Source organism: Vicugna pacos, chromosome 1 (genome assembly GCF_048564905.1).
Source record: "Vicugna pacos chromosome 1, VicPac4, whole genome shotgun sequence".
Classification (NCBI taxonomy): domain Eukaryota; kingdom Metazoa; phylum Chordata; class Mammalia; order Artiodactyla; family Camelidae; genus Vicugna; species Vicugna pacos.
Genome location: NC_132987.1, coordinates 22,059,548 through 22,081,463, shown reverse-complemented (window position 1 = coordinate 22,081,463; position 21,916 = coordinate 22,059,548). Strand labels below are relative to the sequence as shown.

Here is a 21,916-nt window from a genome sequence, read left to right as displayed (position 1 = left end):
ACTTTTTCAAAAAGCATAAAGATATTAATTCAAACAGAACCAACCTGCCAAATGGAAGATGATCTGAAGAATCATCACTGTCTGTGCCCTGGGATTCTGGAAACTTCACTGTTGGTGGCAGACTGTTCCTCAGTGAACCACATTGTTTTGCCACAGGACAGAGGAGGTTTGTGATCTGTAGCAGATTTCTATGGGTCCTGATCGCGTGGACAGGAGCTTACAAAGAGAAATCCACGTATGTGGCATTACTGAGGATGGCTGTATGGTTTCTTACTTCAAAGATACGTGTTTAGCTTTCTTTCTTTTTTAAATCATCATATAAAAACAGTGCAGCTGCAGAGATGAGGACAAAATTCTTTTTGTCTTATGCTTTCATTTATTCTTGTTAAAAGGAAAGCAATTGATTCAGAGTTTAAATACTGCTCTTGTGACTGCCAGTTATATAAAGCCAGAGAGAGAGAGAGAGAGAGAGAGAGAGAGAGATGGAGAGAGAGAGAGAAAGAGAGAGAGAGAGAGACAGCCACATACAAAATTATTTCTTGCTTCTCAAAAAAAAAAAAAATAAAACACAAAAACCTCCTGAAATCATCTTAGGTCAGTCCCATCACATTGCTAGGCTTTGGTTGGGGAGGAAAAATCTCGCATGTGACTGAGGTTATGATTCAGAATTGGCTTTTTGAACTTAGAAAATGTGTTGCTGATGTAAGGTGATCTGTTTTATTATTAATCTGCAATTCACCAATTATGCAGCTTCAGAAGACTTGTTCGAAAAGATTGATCATGACTCAAGATCTCAGAATGATTCCTTGCAGGCTTGTACAATATGAAAGAAATTTCATGGAATGAATCATTTAAAGACAGTAAGAGTAGATGATGAAACCACACTCTGGAGTTTGAAAAGAGACGGGGCTGCTTTAAGAGAGAAACAGGAAGTTGTAACTAGAAGCCATCTGAATACTAAGCCAAGACAGAATGCTCATGAAGTAGCAACTTAAGTGGCAGTGTTTATCCCGAAATCCTCAGGCAGCCAGATCGTCTTAGACAAACCTTGATAAAATAGTTCTTATCCAGGTTTTTAATCTAAGGAATCCTGAGAAGACAGAAGAATGGAGAGACAGCGAAGGCTCATGTCAGAGAAGGATGAATATCAGTTTCAACATCAGGGAGCAGTGGAGCTGCTTGTCTTTAATTTTTTGCTCATCCTTACCATTTTGACAATCTGGTTATTTAAAAATCATCGATTTCGCTTCTTGCATGAAACTGGAGGAGCGATGGTGTACGGTGAGTGAAGAAATTGTAGGATTGATGTGAAACTTGTTGCTTGGGCGTAATTAGAGACTTGTGCTCAGATGGCAAAGTACCGAAACTGGAGAAAATGTGCTGATTGAAATGTCATTAGCTTGATGAAAGGTGCTGCAGCATAATGAATGCTCATCTCTTTACAGATGAGCTGCCGAAATTTGCCTTGTCACAGGAGTAAATGTCACAGTCATGTTCTTACGTGGTACATAATGAGAGTCTGTTGACAGATTCGGGTCCATTGTCATGTGAGGAGCCAAACCAGGCTAGCTGTTTGTTTTTGTAATGATAGATATTGGGAAGTGATGGCTCTGCAGGCACAAAGAGCAGCCTGTTTTCACAGGAGGGGCTGATGAGCATTATAAAGTTCTAGAAGTAGCATCACTTAAACATGTATTGAGTAAATCCTCTTAGATCAACTAGTTTTAAGAAGAAAACTTGGAGAAAAGCATTCCACCCCTCCTATTGGGATAATTTTGTTCAAATCTGTTTTAATTACATGAACATGTTTTATTTTCTTATAATACACAAGAGTTTCTTTATGCGGTACTCTTCATTTCTTAGCCTGATTTCACACTTTCTAATTAATAATAATTGTCATTATTAGTATTATTTGCTGTGTGTCTTCTTTTTTGGAGAGAGGGACAAGGTGTGGAAATGCACTTTACATTTTAAACTCCCAGTTGCTCTTTCTGTACAATTTACCATGCCATGCCTTTCAGAAAGTTTAATAAAATATGGCAGAGATTATCCAGGCTATACTCTCACCTTTTAAAGTAAAATGGAAGACACCGGTAGGTTTAAAACTGACCTGATTGATGAAATAGTTCACTTTACCACTCTTATCTCAGTCTGATAATGGATAGGAACTTTGAACACAATGGAAAGAGCTGAGGTATTGCTATAATTCATAGCAAAGGATAGACTTTTGTATTTCACTTCCCTTATTTTTGGAAGTCCTGAAGCCTTTTATACCCCCTGAGGTTCAGGGAAGAGGATCAATGCACATTTTATATGCTAACCATATGATGTCCTGATGATAACAATGTACAGTCATGATTTGAGACCATAAGAAATCCTATGCCTTAACTGGATCCCACTGTGAGATACTTGAGCTAGAAGGCAGAAGTTTCAGGCTAAGCAGTGTAATTTTTGTCAGGAGACTGACGTGCTGATCCATTCAGAGCACAGAGCTAAATTCCTTTGCATGGAGGGACTTAAAGCACACAACAAAACTCTTATTTGAGGGGAGAAACTCACAATCTGTTTAAAGAGAAATAGTCAAAGAGAAGGGAAGTGACACCATCAGATGTAAAGCCCTAGGCGCCAGTCATTGCCCTTGTCCATCATCAATGGACCAGGCTCTTGCTCCTGACTTGACTAATAACTGATCAAGAGGATATGGGAAGTAATTTGAGAAGCCAGAGACAGTGTAATTCTTGGCATTTAATTAAAGGGCTATATATGGTTTAGCAAAACATAGGTTTTAAAATTACAAACTTCTATTAAATGGAAAGATTTCTTCATAGCCTTGAATTTGATTGAACTATGACTGATTTACCAATTTCAGCTTATTTATGATGGAGATACTGTTTTGTTAAACTTCTGATTAAGTTTTGGTGACCTATTAAAATTCAGACATACTTTGTGCTCATAAGACATAAATGTAACTTTACTTTTGAACCTTAAAAATTCCAGATTATCTTTAATACTCAAAAACTCCATTAAAAATTCCAGATTATCTTTAATACTCAAAAACTCCATTAAATACTTTTAAGTTGTGGTTAAAGTCCTAAAATATTAGCACATTGAACAATAGTTGAGGTAGCATTTCTCTAAATTGCTATTCTTAAGGCATTTTAGGCTTAAGGTTTATTATGTGTGGGATTAAAGTTCTGTCCTTCTTTCATGAATTTTCTATACGAATGTTATTAAAAGCAAGTTGTGAAACAATGTAATATATAAAGATTATAAAAATTATGGAGACATGCATATATGTGATGAGTATTTGATTACTAGAATTTTTAGTATCCTTGAGTTATCTTGAACTGTATAAATCAAGGAAATGATTTTTATTTTAGTGTTATTTAATTTTTTGGCATAGAATTATAATTGTTGGAATTAAATGGGATCTTAGAGGTTATTTTTTCTAGCCCTCTCATTATACAGAGGCAGAAACTAAATCTCAAAGAAGTGAAGTAACTTCCCCTAAACTGCATAGCCACTTATAGCAGTACCCATGTGATTTATCCATCCATATGTCTAATAAGGTTCATGTTCATCTTAGAAGAGCTGCCACTGATAGTCTCTGCAAATAGTCCATATGGATGGCATTAGTGACATCTCATATTTCTTCTTAAGGGATGATCTAAATGTTATATCTAAAATATTTATTAGGGACTTTGTCAGTGATGTAATAAAATAGTCTGAAGCTACAACAGAGAAATAAGATGGGACAGTCTAATAAACCTTTTTAAAAGGTAAGAGGAAAGGAAATGCCAAGTGAATGAATTTCCCAATAGCTATAAATGTTGAAATTCTTATATTGGGAAGGGGTCTTAGAGATCATAAGTCCACCATCTTCATTTTACAGGTGAGGAAATAAAGACTTAGAGATGTGAGGTCATGTAATTAGTTAGCTGCTGAGCCGGGATTCAACTTTTGTCTCTACTAAGAGGTGCTGAATATATTTTAAAATAAATAAATTCTTTCAGTGATTGTCCTGCAGAGAGGATGTATCTGTGAGATCCAGATGCATCCTCATATTGTTTTTGCTTTCAAGATAAGTCAGATAGATTCTATTTTCCAGGAAGTCCAAAAGAGTGAAATTTCAGAGAAAGACCATATAAACCCCTTCCTTATCAGAGGATGGAACCTATGCTTCTGTGAGAGTCCTGCCATGGGCATGATGATAATAAATGGAGAAGAAAAGAAACAAAACTGTGGTTAAAATTTGAGCTTTTTAAAGATTTGTTTTGTTTGTTTGTTTTAAAGGGGATGACCATTGAAGAGTAAACTGTACCTCAGTCATCTCCATTTTACAGATAGATACACTTGTAATGAAGTAACTTCTAAGATTTCTTGGTCCTGTATCTAATACTTATCGATGAATTTGGCTAACAGTCCCCCTACTGAACTATTGCTCTTACTCTCATAAACTATTTGTGTAATGTGTCATTTTCCTCTGTGTCAAGAATCAGAAATATTTTTCTTAGGCACCAGATTTCGTGTAATCCCTCAGCCCGGCCTGCCATCTGCCTTTCTGTTCATATTCCATTGACATGTGTCAGTTATCCTTTAGAAGACACAATAGATGTTGATGCACTTTATCAGTATACCAGGAAATCCAATTTGAAAATTCCAGGGAGCAGGGGCTTAGGAAATAAGCAATTAAAGAAAAGTGAGGGGAAAAGTGATGAAACAGAACATTTAACTACTCTTTTACAGTTATTATTAGAAACAATTTCCAAGTTGTTAACCTTAAAATATCCTATGAAGGGTTGTAGAGGTGAAGAAAAATCATGTGTGGTATTTGGTTTGACTCTGTGTTTACTGGAGATAAATCTGATACTCCAAATACAAATAATCTATTACATGAAAAATAGCTTTTTTTCTGGTATCAAGAGTCCTAGGATACTTGCAAAAATTAGTGGCAGCTTTTTAACAATATTTCTGCTTCACCAGGAACAGCAATTTGTAATTGTGTCTCATGACATCCTATAGCTCTTATTATTTCAAAATCAAAGGATTAGAATCCATAACTGGTTTAAAATACAACCCATAGTGATATTCATTTAAATTGGACTAAAAGCTTAAAAGACTATTAATGGTCAAAATATTGATTGACAGCAGATGGTGCACTTTGCACTGCTCACTTAGGGCAATGCATCCCTTACTCATTGTTCATAAAAGAAAAATTGCTCCTTGTTCCCTGATAGCATTAACAATTCCATTACTCCTCACTGAGGGCTCCCTTACTTTATAGGACATTTATAATGCCATGCATTTGAGGGTTGGGATCTGAGCTTAGGGACAGAACAATTTAAACCTCTTAGAATTCTACTTTTGATTTCATGGCCTTAAAATATAAAGGACAGTCTCTAAATACACATGGAAATCTCACTCACTATTTAGTGGGCTGAAGGGAAATTTCAAGCCACAGAGTTTAGATTTTGAATTCATTAAACTATATTATATTAAACTGTTAAACTCTATCTGCTCCTCTAATAACATACTTAGCAGTTTAATAGGGCCAATTGAGTTCACTCAACAGCGTATTTTTCAAGATTTAAAGAAAATATAGTTACATAGTCGATCACCAAGGTTTTAAAAGCTATCTCTCTTGAAAAATCATAAGACATTAATTTTATCCTAGCACTGCTTGGAGGTTCCTCAGGATAAAATTGGGTTGTTGGACATGGTGTGGCTCTTCCCTACTGATCCATTTTACTCTGCTCTAGTCCAGCTGCTTGACTGCCAGGCCAATAGGAGATGTTGACTGCTACTTCACACCCTTCTCCCTGCCTGGAAGGCCCTTCTGAGGCTTTTTACTTATCCAAATGTGGCATGCTTTATGGAGAAAGCATTGGATACTCTCTTGGGGATTTGGTTTTTAAATCCTTATGATTTCCCTTTTTTTTTTTTTCTTTCCCAGTCGCTAAATGCATGACTTTGGGCAAATGACTTAACCTCTAGCCTTACTTTTTTCATCTAAAATGAGGAAGAAATGAAATATGTATCAATAACCTTCCTTCCAGCTACAAAAGCCCTTCAAAATTCAGGTCAAGACTGACTTTAGTAACCAGGCATCTCTCAGCCACTCGAACCCAAACCAATAGTTTTCTTCCCAGAACCCTACCAGCCTTAAATGACATCTAAGTCTTTCTCCCAGATGGGATCTCGGTTAGTGTTATTTTATGATTCTTAGTTCTTCCAGTCCTGCTCTGATTGTGTATTGAGTGCTAAGTAAATGCTGTTGAATTCCTGTTAGAAAGGCAAGGAGAGAAAGTTATACCATCAGAACAGTGAGGGCTGACTATGAATTTGGGGGTTTGTGTATGCATATCATATGAAGATCAGAGTGGCTCTGGTTTAATTTGAAGAGATCTGTAGGAAAGGTAATTAAGGTTAAGAGCCTAATGAACTAAACTTGTTTTCCTTTTCAGTGAAAAAAGATTGATTTTCAGAGATCATGGCAACGTTTTCCATGCTATAAAATGTTAGCCAAAGAAAGGCTGAAAAGTGGGAAAATTGAAGGTATATTGCTCTATGTAAGTTTTTAAAAGTTAATTTTAAGAGAGTAACCTGCTATATATTCTGCTGTGCTTTGAATCCCTAAGAAGCTATAGAGGAAGCCCTTAGAGCAAACCACTGTGTTGCCTCAAAGGATCCCCTCTCAGGTCTTGAAGGCTAATGAGCATGCACATCAAGAAAATGAATTTATGATTTAAACTATTTATTTAGATATTATATATAGTCTAACTTGAATTAAAATTACATGACTAGGCACGTGGGGACATGACAAACTAACATTTCTTAAGCATTTATTATATCAAAATAACATAATAAAAAGGAATTTAACAAATATCTAATAAAAATCACTAACACAAATAGCATTTACAGTATGAACTTTGCTTTCATAAGTACTTTACATATATTAGCTCATTTAATCCTCACAATAACAATTTTTTTTAGATGGAAAAACTGAGAAATTAAAAATAAAGTAACTTGCTTAATGTCACAGATCGACTAGATGCCACAGCTGGACTCAGACCTTGGCAAGTTTGGCTCCATGAGGTCACTGTGTATCACAGACAAGGGTGTGTTTGTGTGTGCATGTGTGTGTTTCAGTGGGGGAGGTATTATCATTTTTATGTTACAGATAATCAAAGCAACACTCAGAGACATAAAGTGACTTGCTGGGCTGACCTTCAAACCAAAGACCATAAAACTCATGTTCTTTCACCTATATCACACATTTAGCCCTGGAAGAATTGCTGTTATTTACTAAATGTCTACTCTGTGCCCAGTGATAGTATCTCAGAAAGTTTATAGAAGAAAGATAGAGATTCAGAGATCTCACTACATACTAACCTTCATTGCTAATCACCATATCCATGCAAAATAGGCATAAGGATCTTCAGTTTGTATATAAGGAAACAGAAACTCAACAACTTTGGCCAAGGCTGCACACAATAATTGTCAAGAACAGCATTTTTGAAAGTTAGTGCTCTCAGATTTTGGCCACAGTGGCCCTCTCATTAAAGTGTGCTGTTGGTATGTAACTCTCCCATGAAGTCAGGAGTGGGGAGACCTTGGGGAAGGGAGGTGAGGTAGTTAAGTTTTCTGTTTACCTTGGAGCCTCAGAAATGTTATCCTGTCTATAGCAAAAAGCCCAGAATGGGAAAGACAGTGGGAGCAATATTGTGAAAGTACATACATGCCAAGCAGCTGGGTTGAAATTTCCCACGGAGAGTGATGAGGCTGACCCGGAAACACCTGCCCCGGCATCAGGAAAGGTGATGTTGTAAGTCTGTGGCCATTCTGGTTTTAAATGCCTGTGGTTGTCAGAATGGGTGGGGAAGTTATTGTAAATGATGTGGAACATGCAAAATAGTCTTTCATCGTATGTTAGTTTAATGGAATTGAATTTTTGGAAGAGACTGAAAATAAAAGCATTAATTATGCTCTGGGCTCTCCAAGCTCAATAAATCCTGTGTGCATGAGCCTGAGATGGCATGGATTTTGACAGTTCTATGACCGTGGTGGCACTCATATTGGTAGGAACCTTTGTCTTCCAGGGCAGTGCTTCTCACAGTGAAGTCCCAGGACCAGCAACACCAGTATCGCCTGAAAACTTGTTGGAAATGCAAAGATGTAGGCCCCAACCCAGACCTACTAAGTCAGAAACTTGGGGTGGAGTCCAACAAAGCAGTGATTTAACAAACCTTCCAGAGGGTTCTGATGCACTAAAGTAGGAGAACTACTTCACCAGGAAAATGAAACTGAACATGCAGTTCCTAGTTTTGTCTCCTTTGTTTTCTTCTGTCTTTTTTCTTTCTCACTCCATTACCCTCCTGTGATGAAGAAGGAGTTTGGGAGACAACCTTCATGTATCGGAGAGGCCCTTCCTCTTTCACTATCTATAGTACTTTGTGACATTTCCACCTCTGGTCTGAGGAAAAAAAGTCTGCTTTGTGTAAATATTATAAGTAAGAATCATTTCGTTTTAGTCAGTATGTTTCTAGTCAGATATCTCTATCTCTATATTTCTTCTGTAAGCTTCCTAAGGGTATTAGCTAAATATAAGCTGGTGGCTGAAATAGTTTCTAGAGAAAAGTTTCCTATAGTTCTGTGTTAAGAATCCCAGAGTGCTGTGAAATGTGTGTGTTGTGTGTTTGTGTATATAGTGTGCATGCATGTGTTGTCTGGGATGCCCGAAGGATAGGAGTCCACATTGGACAACCTACCGTAGTGGACAATCTCATGGTTGAGACTCTTTGTTATTTCCCATGACTCTAACCTGTCCAAAGATAGAACTTTGGATGAGGCATCCCAAGGTGGACCAGCTTCATGGACCACTTTCCACCTTGGAATATCATGGGATACTCTTGCTGGCAGATGCTCCAGAGCAGTTCTGAAATCCTTATGAGGCACTTTTCTTCAAACCAAGTTGATAGCACAAAGCAATAAATTGTGTCCCTTTTAGCAACACTCACACATTCCTTTAGTTCTTTGAATTTGGAAGGTTGTGGGAGGGCAGAGAAAAAACAAAAGCCCTAAATAACCAGAAGGCATTGTATATTTTTACTTTCTGTTCTATATCTGACTAATCTCAGTGTAAAACTAAACTGCTAAAGGAAAGTGTTAGGGAATGCATGTAACATTTGAAACTCAAACCCATGTCATCTCTCTAAATCAGTGTTCTGACAAACGCTTTGGTAAGATGGTGGAGGTGGATTAATATCATGTAAACAGTTAAAAATTGTGGAGTTGCCACTTAATCTCTAATATTTGTGAATACTATCTTACAGACAGTTAAATGGTGTCCACTGGTTTGGCTTCCTTACAATATTTAATTACACTCTTTCCTTCTTTATTTCCACACTTGAATCCCTAGTTCATGTTTTTTGAATCTGAGTGACTGAAATTACATTTTAGATTCCTTGCCTTACAGAGTCTCCCACTGTAAAAAGTCTTAAAAGTGGTCAAGGATACGCTTCCTTGGGCTTTATTTTATTCCTGTTATCTTGAAATTCCTCAACTCAAGTTCCTCTGCTAAATTCTTTTTTCACATAAATATAAACTAATTCTGATGTTAACATCCTTTCCATGTCCCCACTGTATCTCAGTTCTCTCTTTAGATAATTGTCTCCAAACACTGTTTCCTCTGCTCCAAGACAGAGCAAATCTACCTCCCCAAAGGAGCTCGCTTTGTTCTTCTTCAAGATCTTGGCAACCATCTCCTCCTCTTGAACACCCTCTGTTTCTCAGCTGCGCTGGGGCCCTTGCCCCAGCTGCTCTAGTGGGCCATCCCAAACTGCCTGAAGCGCCTGATTAGCCGTGTGCTCATTGATTTCCATGTGCTTCTCCCTAGAAAATCCACACCCTCTTCTCTACCTTGCAAATCCTATGCATCCTTAAGAACCTCCTCTGTGAAGCCTTCCCTAACACTTTAGGGGTGGAGTTAATTAACCTCTTCTTTAAGATTCCTTGGGGCTTTGTACATTTACTTGTTAAAAAAATGTATCTATTAGGATATATTCAGATACTAGTCACAGAAACCCTGACTCAAACAGATTTAAGCAATATGGACATTTATAATCTCCCATAACTAGAAGCCTAGAGAAAGGCAGTGTTCAGGGCTGGCTGACTCAGCAGTCTACTACTGTCATTAAGGACCCCAGGTCCTTTCCTTTGCTCTGCTCTGCCATTCCCAGTCCTGACTTCAACATCAGGCTAGGAGCCAGGTGGGTATGGTGGTTCCTGGTGTCCTAACCAGGCCCAGGAATAGCCTGAGGAAGAGAGCTCATCTGGTCTCCCCCTCTTCTCTTAGGATGTCAAAACTTCTAAGAGATCTCTGAGCAAGCTTCCCTTCACATTTTATTGTAAACTGGAATAGATTCACATGCCTTCTAGTACCAATCATCAGCAAGGGGAATGGAAACATCCTTGGAACTGAGAGAGAGAGCAACTTACCCTGAGCATGTGTGGGGAGGGGTGGTTAGCAGAACGAATCAGGGCTTTGCTGCGGGGAAAGGGGAGGATGAATGCTAGGTTGGCAATCAGCAGTTCTGGTGCCCTTATCAAGGTGAAGTATAAGATTACATATTATAAGGATTTACCTTCTTTTTTTAAGTAAGGGACAATATCTCATTTCTGTAGCTTATTCTTGGTGGCTCCTTAGTGCATAGAGAGTGAAAAAACTACAGAACTCTGTTGTTCTACAGTCTTCATATGTTAACTACATTTTCTTTAGGCTTCTAAATTCTCTCCGATATCATGCGGCATTTAAATATATATGTGTGTAATAGTCTGTTCAGATGCATGAGTATAGTTTGGCTTGTTGCATTGCGTGACTCCTGGGGAACACCAGTCCGACAGAAAAAGAGCCTGAAGGGAGCCTGCTGGAGTGGGCCATGCATTGTGGCAGTGTGTGTGATAGTGTGTGAACACAATCATCGGTTTGAACAGAGCCAAAGAGATTGCAACACTTTATGTCTTCAAAACCATTCTGTAAGCCATTTCATTATATGTAAATATAATCATTATATATAAAAGTAAATCCCCATCCATATTCCTATAAGAAAAGGCCCTTTAGGATAACACTTCAGCATCATGTAGAATGACTGTCAATAAGATGCAGGGAAATTGGTTATAAAATGAAGGCTTAATATAAGAAAACACTGAGGAAACACTTTGTGTACCTTATTCTTACTGGAAATCAGGATCACAAGATTGGGCAGGAGAAAAAGGGCTAGTAAGATTAAAATATTTTAATATTTTATGATCAGGGCCATATTTTATTCATTTTTATAACCCCCACAAGCCTTAGAGCAATGATTTGCGTGTCTGTAGCATGAAAGCAGAATGAGGGAGGAAGGGAGTGGGGTTTTCTCGTAATTTTCAATGTAGAGAATGAAGTGAGAGCCAGTCCAGAAGGATGAGGCTTATATTTTGAAATGTTTCTTATTTTGAGGCTCTTTCCTCCTTCCTCCCTCCCTCCCTCCTTTCTTCTCCCTCGAAGACCACCATGTTAAATGTATGTCAGGCATCTGTTATGAGAGTTCTTTTGCAAGGTCTGTGAGGAAAGGGACATTGCAGCAGTTGTGATGCTCCATACATGTGACATTTTTAAATGCTGGTCACTGACTAACTACATAAATTCAGAAGATCTTTTTCTTCTTGAATCCAAGGGAGTTTATGGACTTGGAGAAAGTTGGGTTATAACTGCCTAAAGTGCTTGGCATTTCTAGAGAAAAAAGAGATGAATAATAGCACAGTCTCTGCCCTAAACCATCTCATTGTCTAGTGGGGGTGACAAAACCAAGGTCTACAAAGCACAGCTGAACTATATAAGTCTTTGCAAAATTGGTCCATAAACAGCGTGTTCAAACTGTGAGTGCTGAAGGAACTCAAAGGCTAGAGAATCAGTGAGCACAAGCTGCATCAGAGCACAGGCCCCCCAGGTGGGACATGAGCTGGACTTTGAAGGATTGTGAGTGCTTTAGGGATGAGGCCTGTTGTCCAAGTTCCATCTTGGGGCTTGTTGGGGTGAGGTCAAGTTCCCGTTACTCTCACCCTAATTGCCCAGATGCTCAGACTTGTAGGCCTGGGGAATACATCTGGACTAGAGTTCCTGCCTAGAGGAGGTAATGTCATCAGCTGACCAGGTGACAGAGCTCAGCAGAATGGAATGTCATGCTTGTGAGGATACAACCTGTAACCCGGGCTGTCCACACAGATGTTGGTGGTATTGCTTTGCTGGTACAGGCTGCCCCCTTTCTCACTGGGCAGGTAAGGTTCTGGTTTATGGCTTACCAAAGAGAGTGTTGTGGTTTATGGGTTTATGTCCATAAGCCATGGTAGACAGTCCCCTCTTTCCTTCCTGTGTACACGGATGGTTGATGCTTTCTTTATCCTGTATCTCTTTGAGGTGTAAAAACCACCCTCCTTTATTAGCACACTCTTTCTACTAGCAATTCTAACCTATCTGTCACCTGCTGTCATACAGTCTTGGGCTGGAGTACAATAGCTCAAGACTCCACATTTGTGTCAGCATATGGCTAAAGCTCTGAGTGGATGTTTGGCTGTCAAAGGCATTATGAGGCTCTGTGGGTAGGTGTCAGGCCTTCCACATCAAGGATTTTTCAGTTGCTGCTATTGCAGCTGGGGTGCACAAATGGGTGGATGTTTGTTAACTGAGAGCATTCTCCACTGGCCCTTCCACCATGCCAAGATGTTGATTCCGCTCAACCCTTGAGGTTGAGGAGAAGCAGAGCCAGGGGCTTTTGTCTACTGTGTCAATTTGAGTCCTCCAAGAAGCAGATGCAGGAAAGAGATTAGTTGTGCAAAAGATTTATTGGGGAAAATTCCTTTGAGGAAAAATGAGGAGGGAGCCTGTGGATACTGGGCCAGCTATCAGGCCTTAGTGGAGCCCCAGCCAACCCCTGTGGAGAGAGGGAAGGAGGCAAGGCTGGGTAGGAAAAGGTTTAGGCTGCGGTGCAATTCTAAGAAAGGTTTGGCCAGGCTGATGAGAAGTCTTTGAACTATGGTGGCCCTTCAGAGAAGTCCCATCTCCCTGTCTTAGTGCCCCTGCTGTGGTCAGTCATTGGCTGGACTCAGCGTGAATGCAGTCACAGATTCCAGACCGTCATCAATGCGCTCCCTATCATGGGAGATCTATCTGAAAGGTGTATTTTATGGCCATTACGTTTGGCCATAAAGCAGCTTTCCACCAGTGTGCCTCGTCTTGAAGGCTGGGATCAGAGCTGGTATGGAGGGCCAGGCATGGCCATTTAGCTTTTGAGGCATTGTATGAATTTAACTGCAGAGACCAGGTACTAAGCACTTGTTATTATGGCAAATGCCTGTTTTCCCTGCTTGGGAAAAATGGTGGACACTTCACGTTCACTTCTTGCTATTGCACTGAAAGCATCTGCGAAAACAAGCATGTCACCCTCTGGGAATTTCAAACAGTATTAATACAGGTTCTCTCCATTCAGGCCCCATGCAGATAGTGTCTTGTTTCCCTTCTTTATATCCCACTCAGCAGAAAGCAGAGGTCATAGTATCATTCACTATACCTGCCAAGTTACTTTTAGGAAATGAATCCTTCCTAGGCAAAGAGTGTTAGAAAAATGATGTTCTTACTCAGACACCCTAACCACATGCAGTGTACATGATGTGTCTTCCTTTCTCCTTCCTGACTAATTTTATTGTGGTCGTTTGACACTGCACATGGAAGGCTGCCCACTGTTCTGTGGCGGGTCCATCACCCGTGGTGGTTACATATCCGTCACTTACTTTCTCTTGCCAGCAAAGGTTAGGATAAAATATTTCTCACTAGTATGGAGGAGTGGACCACACACTGAAGCAGAAGTAAGTAAGGTAACATATTCTTAAAAGAAATCTCTTTTTATTCTTATCTCTCGCTATAAATAGCTCTCCACATTATTGCCAAAGTGATAGTTCTTACATGAAAATGCGACTGTTTTACTCTCCTGCCTGAAATCTTTCAATAGTTCTATATTATCATTGGGTTAAAAAGAAAAACTTCTTTGCCTGACAGAGAAGCCTCTTTATGATCTGGCTTCTGCAGTCTAGAGGTGTTCTCTCTTTTTGTCTCTTTCCCTGTCTATCTGTCTCTCTTTCCACTTATCCTCTTCTTACTCCACTGCTGATACTCTAAACCCGTCAGATTTCTTAAGTCCCTCTGTATGTATACATTGTATTACTAGGTCATCTTAATGACAACAGAAGCACTCACATTTTAGTGACACAAGAGAAGTTAACTTTTCACTCACATAACAGTCCAGTGCAGGTTTTCCTGGTTGGTGGATGTCTTTTCCCTACCCGATGTCTCAGGGACCCAGGCTGCTTCAGCGTGGTGATTCTGTCTACCTAGAGGCCCCTGTTGCCTCCCCACCCATCTGATTATATGGGGAAAGAGAAGGGAGAAAACTCACCTACTTCTTCAGTGCTGTGCCAAATACCACTTTTCTTACGTTCCTTTGGTGGGAACCCAACGAGATGCAAGACAGCCAGAAATACAATCTTTGGCTGAGCAGCCACTTCCCTACAACTATTCTACACATCGACAAACAAAAATCCTAGGGAATGTATAGCTGTCTGTCTCTGCTGTTACTCACGTGCTGCCACCCACATGTGCAGCTTGGATCCTGATTCATTCCCTGATTCAACTCATCTGGACAAATCTTATGTGACCTTTTAAGATTCATCTAAAGCTTTGCATCATTCAAAGGGCTTTGGCGTGTCTCTTCTTTATACTCATATAATGCAGAGTCCTTACCAGCTGTCATAGCACATGTCATGTTGTATTATATTTGTTTGCTAATGGGTCTTCATTTTACAGACTTCAGCTCTTGTAGGATTGGGGCTGTATTTTTATTTTAAGCCTGTAAATGTCTGGTGTAAAATATGCACCCAACAAATGTTTTATTGAATAAATGAAAGGCAATTAGATGACTAGATTCACAAAAGCATGGTAAAACCCTCAACATTTGATGTTTTAAAGAGTGAACTGTGGATTTATCTTAAATACATTAATCCTAAATTTAAATCGAGGAATGTGTGGGCTTCTTTACTATTTGTTAATAAATCCACAATATTAAGAGAGTTCACATTTATCTGATTACCACAAGCATCCTTACAGAGTTTATAAACTTAAAAGTCAAGGATTGTTACTTGGGTTCAACTCTTTAATAAAAGAAATATTTAATCATTAGAATGCTTTTGGCTACATGTGAACAGAAACTTGATTTTAAATTGTTTGAAAACTTAGAAAATGTATGTCACATAACAAGAAGTCTACAATTAGTATAGCTCTGGGATAGATTGATCCAGGGCTCAGTGAAGTCATCCAGGACCTGGGTTCTGTCTATATCTCAGTCCTCCATCCTCAGTATGGTGACTATGTTTTTGGACTATATCCCCTGAAGGTCACAAGATACCTGACAACAAAAACATGGATAAACATATTGCCTTGATCATGTCCTAAGGGAGAGAATAAGAACACCTGTCCCCTAACCATGGCATATAAGTAATACCTTGTAGTCTGATGGGGCTGTCTCAGAGATGTGCTGATCTGTGGACCAGAAGCTTTCTCCAGGGGAATTCCATCTCCTGCCTGATTAGGTTACTCAGTATCTGTCACAGAGCCAAGGTTTCCTTGAAGCACTTGGATGGATAGAAGAGGTGGATAGCTCTTTTCTCCAAAATCTATGGGTCCATTAGGAAGGAGAACGGGGGGAATATTAAGAGTGTCCATCACAAATATTTTAACAGTACAATCTATTGAACTGATATCTATGGAAGAGTGAACACTTTTCTAAACCAGGCAATGACCCTTTTTCCTGCCACTTATACAAGTTCCAAATCACATATTTAAAAGCATCTAGTAATGAACATTTTAGATTACATTCCTCCAGTGCAATTATTTATCCTTTATTTTAGGCCTTGTAATGGGATTAATTTTACGATATGCTACGGCACCAACTGATATTGAAAGTGGAACTGTGTATGATTGTGGAAAACTGGCCTTCAGTCCATCAACTCTGCTGATTAATATCACTGACCAAGTTTATGAATATAAATACAAGAGAGAAATAAGCCAGCACAACATCAGTCCTCACCAAGGCAATGCTATACTCGAAAAGGTAAGGATCCTATCTGGTCATATATTTTTGTTTTCCGGTACAAATAATTGCATCATATGTGAACCACCATATATAATGCAGTCACACACACACACATACACACACACACTTATGCCTCTTTTCAACACCACACTAATGGGGCAATTTAGTTGACTAAACAGCTAAACCTCGATATACTTTTATTATAAGCTCAGTTGTCTGTATTTTTTTTCTAAAAGTTAAAAAAGAATGCTTTTTAATATAGTTGTTTTGCAAGCCATAGATATATTAGGTAAAAACATAATAATGATTCAGCTGACTCTGCCTTTCATGATTCAAGTTTTCACAAGTGTGTTTTGTGTCATTATATATATATATATTACCAGCTGGCTACTCAGTTCAAATCTTCCTTAAGTCAAAATAAAAATGGAAGAGAATTTTTTTTTAAAAAATTGCACTTGCAAGCCTTGATCTAGAAAGACTGACTTCTGGCTGCCAATGCAAAGCACTGGCCACTTGGTTGTTTATAAATACACTGACACACAGTCAGTCTCAAGAGATCTTGACTCCATCAATTTAATTAGGGATCTTAGACTGCAAAAAGAAAAATTGTGAAGTTACTCTTCTTTTAAAATTTATTTCATTATTCCAAATGTGTGCACTACTTTGGTTATTGGAAGGAAAATGTCTTTCTGCCCCCAGGACTCTGGTTCAGAAAACAGATAAGGTTACCTTTTGTGGTGCCTTGTGTGTGGGTCAGTCTTTGGAATAAGTGAATTTGTGTTTAACCATACAAGTACATGCTAAGAACCAGGATCTCAAGTGACTTATTCTAGATCCTTTTATGTCAGAGCTGAGAACTTCCTTGAAATTATGGAAGTGCATTTTATCACTTTAATCCCATATGGATTTCATTTTCTCTTAACATATACATCTTTTTTTTTTCATTTTGAGAGATTTGGGACAGGAGGGGAAATGTGTGATCTCCTGTTTTTCCTCATTCAAGACGAGTAATTTTTAAGTTTTTTTTTTTTTACATTATCTCTCACTAGCGCATTTCTAGATTAACTTCCTCCTAGCACTTGGTGAGGCTCAGGAAAGTCAAACTAATTATAATATTAGCCTAAATCAGACTTAGGAAAGTTAATTGAAGCACACAAAAAGCAAATTAAATGATGTATTTCTGAAGTAAATAGGAGCAATATGTAGATCTTCTGCTATTTTGGATGATCTCTTCCATGTGATTCTTTCTGGGTAATAGAAATTCTTTCATGGGTAATAGAAAATTATCTATCTTGAAATAAATAATCCTTTTAAATGAACTTGTGAGCAGAATAGGATTTAAATACACTCTTCATTTTTACCTTTGGTTATTACCAGAGCATAAATTATTTCCCTTCTCACTCTTTTACCTATTTTTATCTGCATTTCTAAGCAATATTATTTCTCTGAACAGGTTGACCCCCAAAGATGCTGAATATCATCTCTGTTATTATAACAATTTGTTCTCTAACGGGATTGCCAACAAACACCTGATCAGGAATTTTGTTCCTGTATTATTGACATACTGATTTCTTTATCAGCAAACTCTAGTGTTTGCTTTTTAAAAAATTACGGCAAGAGATGGAGAAAATGTCTAAGTTTCTGGAGCCCTCTTGGTTTTTTCGTTGGGTAGATTATGAGTTCTGAACAGAAAATATTTAATGGACCTTAAATGGCTCAACTATTTTATAGATTAAGTTCTAGATCATGCGACTTACTGAGTCACAATTAGCATTTGTTCCTCCAGGTATCCACTGGCAATAGGTGACTCAGTTTCCAGGGTAACCCCCCCCCCCCACTGCTGGTGGAGAAACGGGCATCCACTTATACACTTACCATACTAGGCGACTTTTAATGGAAAGGATATTTTTTTTATAAATGGCCAGAGTATATCTGAACACACATTTGTTGCTTATGTGCCAGTGTTGGGGGGCCCTAGTTAGTCTGTGAAATGAAATACCTATTGTCTGTCTTCCTTACTGGGAATTTTCCACTGCATGCAACTGCTCATATCAGTCAATCAATTAATCAGTCTGTGTCAGATGCTAAAGAACTCCAAAAAAAGGCCCGTTCATTGGAAGGCTTGTAGGGAGTCACCAAGGGGTAATGGGGAAAAAAATCCTACACCAGACTGATGTGCCATGCATCCTTAGTAAGTTCCTTGAACTTCTTAATCTCCAACTTGCTTGTTTGTAAGGTGGGGAGATTAGGACTATTTTGTAGGATTGTTTTAGTGTTTAAATGAGACACTATATATAAAGTGCCTGACCACCCACCATAAGGCCCCTTACATTGCTCTCACTACCTCTCTCACTACCTGCTCTCACTACCTCTACTACTTACTACTTCCTCTGCCACTTGTAATACCACTGCCAGTACCGGTACCATCACCACTACACTACTTCTAATATCAGTGCTACCATTGCTGCTACTAGGTAATGTTTGAATGCTTAATGTATGCCAGGGATTAATGAAATATGTGTTTGGGTTTTTTTTCCCATTTATTTAACATCGTGGGGAGATAAGTATATACTAATGTATACTATATGCTAGTATATAGTTTAGTTCTTGATTATATCATATAGACTGCAAGGATTTTACAACTTTACAGATCAGTTGTCACACAAAGCACTTGTCTTGCTTCAGGACCTCTATACATGTTACTCTTTTTTCCTAAAATGGTCTTACTTCTGCTCTTCAGTTGTCAGGCTCCTTTTTATCCCTAGAATCTTGAAATTCCATTTCTTCAGAGAGGGCTTGCCCTGTGATTTTCTCATACCGTGTCCTCTCTCTCTTTCTTTCCTGCCTTCTCTTTTGTTTCAAAGTACTTAGCACCATCTGAAATTTTATATGTATTTTCTTGCTTGCTGATTATCATTCTTACATTGTTTAATGTCCTCTAGGCTGTAAACTTCACAAAGGCAGGGATGATGCCTTTTTTACTGACCAGTGTATCCTCAAAACCTACCATAGTGCCCAATACATACTGCTGCTGAATAAATAGTTTGTGAATGAATAAACGAATAAATGAAAGAGTCTGAGAGCTTGGTGGAGCATATACAGATAGAATATTTGGAAGTTATCACCTTGGAGTTGGTAGAATATTGTTCTGGATGCTTAATGGCTGAAGAAACTAATATATTATCTAATTTTAATTGTGTAATATAAGTATAAGGTAATATCAAGAGAAATTACATGGTGGGTCAAGGGTCCCACTACTGATCAGAGGCAGAACTGAGACCCACGGCACTTTACCCTGAGTCCTGAGTGGTTTATCATACCCCACACCACTGGACAGGCTTCTGAGTGGCCCTGTGGGAAGAGGAAGGGCAGGGTGCCTTGGACTGAGGCCTGGGGATTCTCACAGTGACACAGGTGGAAGGAGATAAGGACCAGTGCTGGAGAGAGAAGAAGCTGGGTGGAATTATGGGAAGAAGTCCAGCATGGTGGCATCGCAGAAGCCATTGGTGTGGCTCCACTGGTTCCTTTTTCTTTATGGTACAGATTAAAAGGAATATTTGGCCTTTGTTTTTAAAAGTTACAGGATGAGAAAATAAATTTTACAATCAGAAGAATGTAGTTTGGGGGCTTGGATGAAATTCTTGACTTAAGGATTTGGAGAGGCTGGAATAAATTCCTGTGCAATGTAATCATTTCTTGGAATACTTGTAAGAGCACTTGTACTTTTGGGATGGTTAGGCATTGTTGTGCTTGGAAAAAGCATTGAGCTTGATGGCTTGCTAAGTTTCTTCCAACGAGAAGGTATAAAACTGGAAAATATGAGAGCTGTTGGCATTATATAAGCAGCAGTGTATTCTACTTTAATGCTATGTTGTAAAAATATAAAAAATTCAGGAAATACCATATGCCAAGCTTCTTTTGTTCATGCTTGATACAGATAAAAGTGTAGAAAAGAAAAAAATATTTTTGCTTAAAGATCAGTGAACACTTTTTCTATATATTGTGAGCAGCTGATGTTCTCAAAACAACCTTCTGAGAGAATAAAACTAGATAGTGTTGCTCGGTGTCTGTCCAGTTAATGTTTCCAAAACCATTTGTCAAATTGTTCTGTGGATCCAAGGTATTCTTACCTAGTTTTAACTGAATGAGGCCTATATTCTGTTACACAATGGCTTTACAGACAGTGATTTGTTATGGAATATTTAGGAATACTAAAATATCTACTAAGCATTTCTGAATTTCATATCAATAGAAAGTTTAAAACTTGCTTTTGAAGAGCAGATGATAAAAGTGCTCTCTCCATCACTCATCCATTCTTTCAACGCAAGTGAACTGAGTGAGTCCCATCAGTATCAATTCTGTTTTGTTTGTTTTAGGGATAATTAGGTTTGTTTGTTTGTTTGTTTATTTATTTATTCTTAGAGGAGGTACTGGGGATTGAACCCAGGACCTCATGCATGCTAAGCATGTGCTCTACCACTTGAGCTATACCCTCCACCTGCCTCAACTCTGCAATAAGGAATGGTCTCAAGGAATTTATTAGTAAATCTGGGGAAAACACAGCATGTGAATAAATGAATAAATAGACCACAAGATAAGTATTAAAGGAGTGGGTCAAATACCACAGATATTCAGAGGGTACAATATTATTCCTTATTAAGGTGATAAGGAAGATTTCAAAGAAGCTGATTGACTCTGGTGGTGATATATGTAGTGTGTGGAGGTGGAAGAGCCATTCCAAGCAGTAGGAAAAGCATGATGTGGAGGTGGAAAAAGGGGTAGAGAATATTCCAAGAAAGAAAAGTATTTCCAGTTTGTTGAAGTATGGAAGACCAGTGAAACATATGGGGCTGGGAATAAGGGCAGAGCTTGGTTACAGAATCCCTTAAATGCCAGGTTGAGAAATGCCTACTCTATCTGTAGTCAGTGGAAGAATGTAATGTTGACAAAAGCAAAGGAATGGTTAGGCTGCTGTGTACAAGGTAGAGAGTGAAAGCAGGCAGACAGATGAGACCTTTGCTTGGATGGTAACCAAGGGCCAGATGGAAGAGAAGCAAAGAAGGAAGATGCTGTAGATTTTGGAGCTACTGGGCATGAGGAGGAAGAAACAACAGCTTATTCTGCTACCCTGTTTTGTGGGTTCACAGAGAGTGGTAAGACAGAAGTGGGGAACTTAGAAATTAAGGAAGGGAGCTGGTTTGTAGTTGAAAATCACAAGTATAGTTTAAAACTGATGAATGAATGAATCAATCTATCTCATCACTGATTTATTTACCATTGATTGAACACATTATGTTTTTCCACATTGATATGAAAAGATGAACAGGCCATTTGGCTGGAAAGGTCTTGCAGACCCAGTAAACTTTCAAAAAGTTGTCAGCACAGTTAAATTTATACTTCCTATAATTTATAAATCAGTTGACTGTAATGTGAAAAGTCAAAGGAACTACCCATTGAAAAGTTTGCCTAGTCTTCACTTCCTGTGTGACAAGTGACACTATCATTTGGTAAGGGAAGTTATTTTGGAGCGAGTTACACTGCTGAATAATCTGTCCTGTCTATTGTTTCAATAAAGAAAATTCCCAGGCTTCAAATAGGTCACACTGAAGCTGTTATCAATTGTATTGATAATAATGTGTGCTTTTTGAGATATTTTAAGGAAGTCCTTACAGCAACAGCTAATTATATGACTTTAAAAAATAATTTTGTGCTATACAGAGGAAATTTGAAAAACAAAT

At 38.5% G+C, this 21,916-nt stretch overlaps 1 protein-coding gene across 11 annotated transcripts in view; it reads left to right on the top strand.

Moving 5' to 3' along the window:
• Positions 1-21,916, top strand: part of SLC9A9 (solute carrier family 9 member A9) — a 599,624-nt gene that overhangs the window by 105,248 nt on the left and 472,460 nt on the right. For 2 of the 11 annotated variants that reach the window (XM_072958701.1, XM_072958707.1), the window contains exons 1-2: positions 939-1,281; positions 15,994-16,196. The exons of 6 other annotated variants lie outside the window; for them this stretch is intronic. In XM_072958701.1, the coding sequence (XP_072814802.1) occupies positions 1,107-1,281; positions 15,994-16,196 (378 nt within the window). In that variant the 5' untranslated portion in view covers positions 939-1,106. Of the gene's footprint in view, positions 1-938; positions 1,282-15,993; positions 16,197-21,916 lie in introns of those variants that run through there. 3 more of the 11 variants (XM_006202777.4, XM_031678706.2, XM_015237955.3) reach the window with 3 other exon arrangements.